The sequence below is a fragment of the Penaeus monodon genome, chromosome 30 (assembly GCF_015228065.2).
Source record: "Penaeus monodon isolate SGIC_2016 chromosome 30, NSTDA_Pmon_1, whole genome shotgun sequence".
NCBI lineage: Eukaryota > Metazoa > Arthropoda > Malacostraca > Decapoda > Penaeidae > Penaeus > Penaeus monodon.
This window is the reverse complement of record NC_051415.1, coordinates 8,235,291-8,236,054: the sequence shown is the minus strand read 5'-3', so window position 1 is coordinate 8,236,054 and position 764 is coordinate 8,235,291. Positions and strand designations below refer to the sequence as shown.

General features: G+C 55.5%; 1 protein-coding gene across 1 annotated transcript in view; it reads left to right on the top strand.

Moving 5' to 3' along the window:
* The window catches only part of LOC119592508 (teneurin-m-like), a gene marked incomplete in the record, with an annotated part of 54,907 nt that overhangs the window by 51,259 nt on the left and 2,884 nt on the right, over positions 1–764 (top strand). The window contains 2 exon segments of the mRNA XM_037941357.1: positions 68–372; positions 522–695. Of these exon segments, the coding sequence (XP_037797285.1) occupies positions 68–372; positions 522–695 (479 nt within the window).

The window sequence follows — 764 nt, the reverse complement described above, 5'->3', positions numbered from 1 at the left end:
TTCTTGTGAGTAATTTCTGTCGCCGTCTCCCAAGCCTCCCACCACCCCCACCCTCCCCTGCCGTCAGATCCGAGTGATGGTGCCATGGAACGAGATGGTGGTCCTTGACGACATCGTGATGACCGTGAGCGGTGTCCCCGGACACAACGATCGTTCGGACGACTACCACGACCACCAGCAGCGGCGCCTCAGCTCGTCGCACTGCCCGCTGCACGACTACGACCTCCTCAAGCCCGTCGTCATGGCCACATGGCAGAATGGCTTCCAAGGGGAGTGCCCCGAGGTGGACGCCATCCTGGTAGAGGCGCAGGCGGTGCAGGAATCCGTTCGCATCCCTGGGACGGGACTTTACCTCGTGTACCACTCTTCAAGGTACTCAATTTACTCTAGTTGTGTGTTTGTTATTCCTGCACGGTTGCCTACTAAGATGTAATATGTACCATCTTTACATCGCAGAATAATTTCACAACAGCGAAGCACAACAGCAACAAAATAAACGCACGGCAAACGCTTCATTGCAGGGCCAACGGCTACGAGTCAACGCTGCGCCTCCAGCTGACCCCCGACCGCATCCCGTCCTCCTTACGCCGCGTCCACCTGCGGATCGTCCTCGAGGGCATTCTCTTCCGCAAGGTGTTCGAGGCCGACCCTGCCATCAAGTTCACCTACGCCTGGAACCGCATGAACGTGTACAGGTCCGTCATGATGGTTATGTTAATAAGAGGAATGAAAATTATTGTGTTTGAGATGGTGAGAATGGTTGA